The sequence below is a fragment of the Ornithorhynchus anatinus genome, chromosome X4, assembly GCF_004115215.2.
Source record: "Ornithorhynchus anatinus isolate Pmale09 chromosome X4, mOrnAna1.pri.v4, whole genome shotgun sequence".
Lineage (NCBI taxonomy): Eukaryota > Metazoa > Chordata > Mammalia > Monotremata > Ornithorhynchidae > Ornithorhynchus > Ornithorhynchus anatinus.
Window position 1 is genome coordinate 3,446,241 of NC_041752.1, and position 2,977 is coordinate 3,449,217.

At 54.7% G+C, this 2,977-nt stretch overlaps 1 protein-coding gene across 1 annotated transcript; it reads left to right on the top strand.

Moving 5' to 3' along the window:
* The first annotated feature begins 397 nt into the window (after window positions 1–397).
* Window positions 398–1,411, top strand: LOC103170826 (P2Y purinoceptor 2-like). The gene has a single exon (XM_007670270.1). The coding sequence runs from the start codon at window positions 398–400 to the stop codon at window positions 1,409–1,411; it is 1,014 nt and encodes a 337-aa protein (XP_007668460.1).
* The last annotated feature ends 1,566 nt before the right edge of the window (window positions 1,412–2,977 follow it).

Genomic DNA, 2,977 nt, shown 5'->3' on the forward strand with positions numbered 1-2,977 from the left:
CACTGACCCTGGGAGAGATGCAGTCTCCCATCCTCTCAGCCTCCCTCTCCTTCCCCTCTCCCCGTGCAAGTGCGAGACGTGGGTGGGGGGTCCCGGCACTCCGACCTCCACCCGCCCACCTTCTCCCACATAATAACTGTGATATTTGTTAAGCGCTTACTATGTGGCGGGGACTGTACCAGCCCTGGGATAGACACAAGGTAATCGGGTTGGACATCGTCCCTGTCCCACATGGGGCTCACAGTCTCAATCCCCGTTTTCCAGATGAGGTAACGGAGGCCCAGAGAAGTGAAGCGACTTGCCCAAGGTCACTCAGCTGACGAGAGGCAGCGCCAAGATTAGAAGCCAGGTCCTTCTGACTCCCAGGCCCGTGCCCTGGTCACTAGGCCTCTGGAACATGAACGGCACGGCCGCGAACTCAGTCTGCAGCTCTAAGCCCTTGCCCCTGGCCATGTCCATCTTCTTGGGCTTGCTGTTCCTCGCCAGCATGATCCTGAACGGCGCCAGCCTGTGGATCTTCAGGCACATGAAGCACTGGAGCCCCAGCACGCTCCTGCAGTTCAACCTGGCCCTCATAGATGTCTTGCTGCTACCCACCGCCCCCCTCATGCTGGTCTACTACGTCCACCTGGGCACCTCCTGGCCCCTGGGCCGGTTCTCCTGCTGCCTCCTCATCTTCCTCCTCAGCATCCACCTTTTCGGCAGCACCGCCTTCCTCCTCCTCATCAGCGTCCACCGCTACTGGTCCGTGGCCCGCTACAACTCGAGGACGCCCTGGGGCCGGAAGTCCTTCCTGAAGAAGGTCTGCGTGGCCGTCTGGCTGGCCATCGGGATCCAGTGCCTTCTGCCCTTCCTCTTCCTCCTCTGGGCCTCTCCCTCTCAGGGGCCCCCGCAGTGTCTGAACATCCACGAAACCGGCCCGACCCCGTTCTACTTCTACTACAACCTGGTGGCCGTCGGGCTGGGGCTTCTCCTGCCCCTTGGGATGGCGCTGGCCTGCTATGTCTGCCTGGTGACCTCCCTCTCCAGCCTGACCGTCCCCAGCTCCCGGAGCCGGGCGATGAAGGCCAAGACCAACCAGATGATCACGGTCACCCTGCTGAGCTTCACCCTCTGCTTCGTCCCCGTCCACGTCTGTCGCACCGTGGCCACTTCCGCCAAGTTCTTTGGGCTGTCCTGCTCCTTCCTGATCCGGGTGGAGCTGGCCTACTACATCACCTGGATCTTCACCGTGGCCAACAGTTGCCTGAATCCTCTCCTCTATAGCTTTGCCAACGAGAACTTCAACAAGATCTTCTTCAGGGTCCTGCTCGGCTACCATTGGTTCCCGGGCCGAGATGGGGCCAGGGAGAGGCCTCTGGATTCCAGAAACCTCCAGGATCCTGTCGTCCAGACCTCGGCCTCCAGATAAGGCGGACCCCCCGGACCCTAGAGATTTCCCGGGCACTCGGGAGGATGCGGAAGGCAAATGACCTCATTGTGAAGTGTGGGAGCCAGGACTTGGTCCGCCTGCCGAAATAGAAATCATCATCATCATCATCATCATCATCATCATCGTGGTATCACAGACTAAGTAGGAGGAACAGTAAGTACTGAATCCCATTTTGCAGATGAGGGAACCGAGGCACTGAGAAGTAAAGCGACTTGCCTAAAATCACACAGCAGGTGAGTGCCGGAGCTGAGATTAGAACCCAGGTTCTCGGACTCCCGGGCCCAGGCCTTGCCTATTGGAAGGCAGCTCGGGAAATTCAGATCCGGTAGAATGTTGTATGAGGTTTTCAACTGTTCTACTTCTCGGATAGACCCCGGAACTGGGAGTCAGGTCACCCGGGTTCTAATCCCAGGTCCGCCACTAGCCTCTTCTGGGAGGTTGGACAAATCCCTTCACTTCTCTGTGCGTCAGTTTCCTCAGATTAAAAGGTTTCCCAGCAGACACCTTAATGACCGCAGAGTTCACATTGAGAAGAAGCAAGGCCTAGTGGATAGACCACGGGCCTGGGAGTCCGAGGACCCGGGTTCTAATCCCGGCTCTGCCACTCGCCTGCTTGGGGAACTTGAGTGAGTCATTTCACTTCTCTATGTCTCAGTTACCTCATCTGTAAAATGAGAATTAAATCCTCCTCCCTCCTACTTAGACTGTGAGCCCCAGGTGGGACAGGGACCGTGTCCGACCTGATTTGCTCAGATCTACTCGAAGGATTTAGAACAGCGCTCGGCACACAGTAAGTGCTTTACAAATAAGAGAATTATTATTATAAAATTATTATTATTATTATTAGAGGGAGAGAAGAGGGATGACCACCAGAGGGAGCCCAAGGACAGTCCACCACCACCAAACCCAACGATAAATTGGCGTCGTGTTTGGTTCTTATGTTTTTACCCTATTTGTTACGCGCTGTGTGCCAGGCATTGTACTAAGCACTGAGGTAGATACAAGCTGCGTCTCACATAGGGCTCACAGTCTTAATCCCCATTTTGCAGATAACTGAGGCCCAGAGAAGTAAAGTGACTTGCCCAAGGTCACACGACAGACACGTGGAGGAGCGGGGATTAGAACCCAGGTCCTTATGACTCCTAGGCCCGGGCCCTATCCTTTAGGCAACATTTTTTTCTGCTTAACCTGGTTTTATCGCATCATACCAACTCAGGCATTAGCCAGTCGTGTTCTGATTCTCTGTGGTGGAGTCTTCGAAAATTATCCGGGTTCTCTGACTAGGATCTGGGAGTTCTTTCTTCTGAATTGGGGTCCAGCTCCCTAGAAGATATGGCTAGTTCTTTCGGAGTTAGGACAGTGTCCATAACAGTCAGTCGATCGTATTTATTGAGCACTTACTGTAAGCAGAGCACTGTACTAAGGTTTGGGAGAGGACAACATAACAACCTAACAGACACAATCCCTGGCCACAGTGAATCTAGAGTCTTTAAGGTGAGCTTGCAGTCTGATTATCAGCTACTGGTCTCGGCTGTCTGTGCCCAT

Bases quoted from the DNA above. Each gene is read 5' to 3' on its own strand.
- LOC103170826 (XM_007670270.1), top strand. From the start codon at position 398: ATGAACGGCACGGCCGCGAACTCAGTCTGCAGCTCTAAGCCCTTGCCC.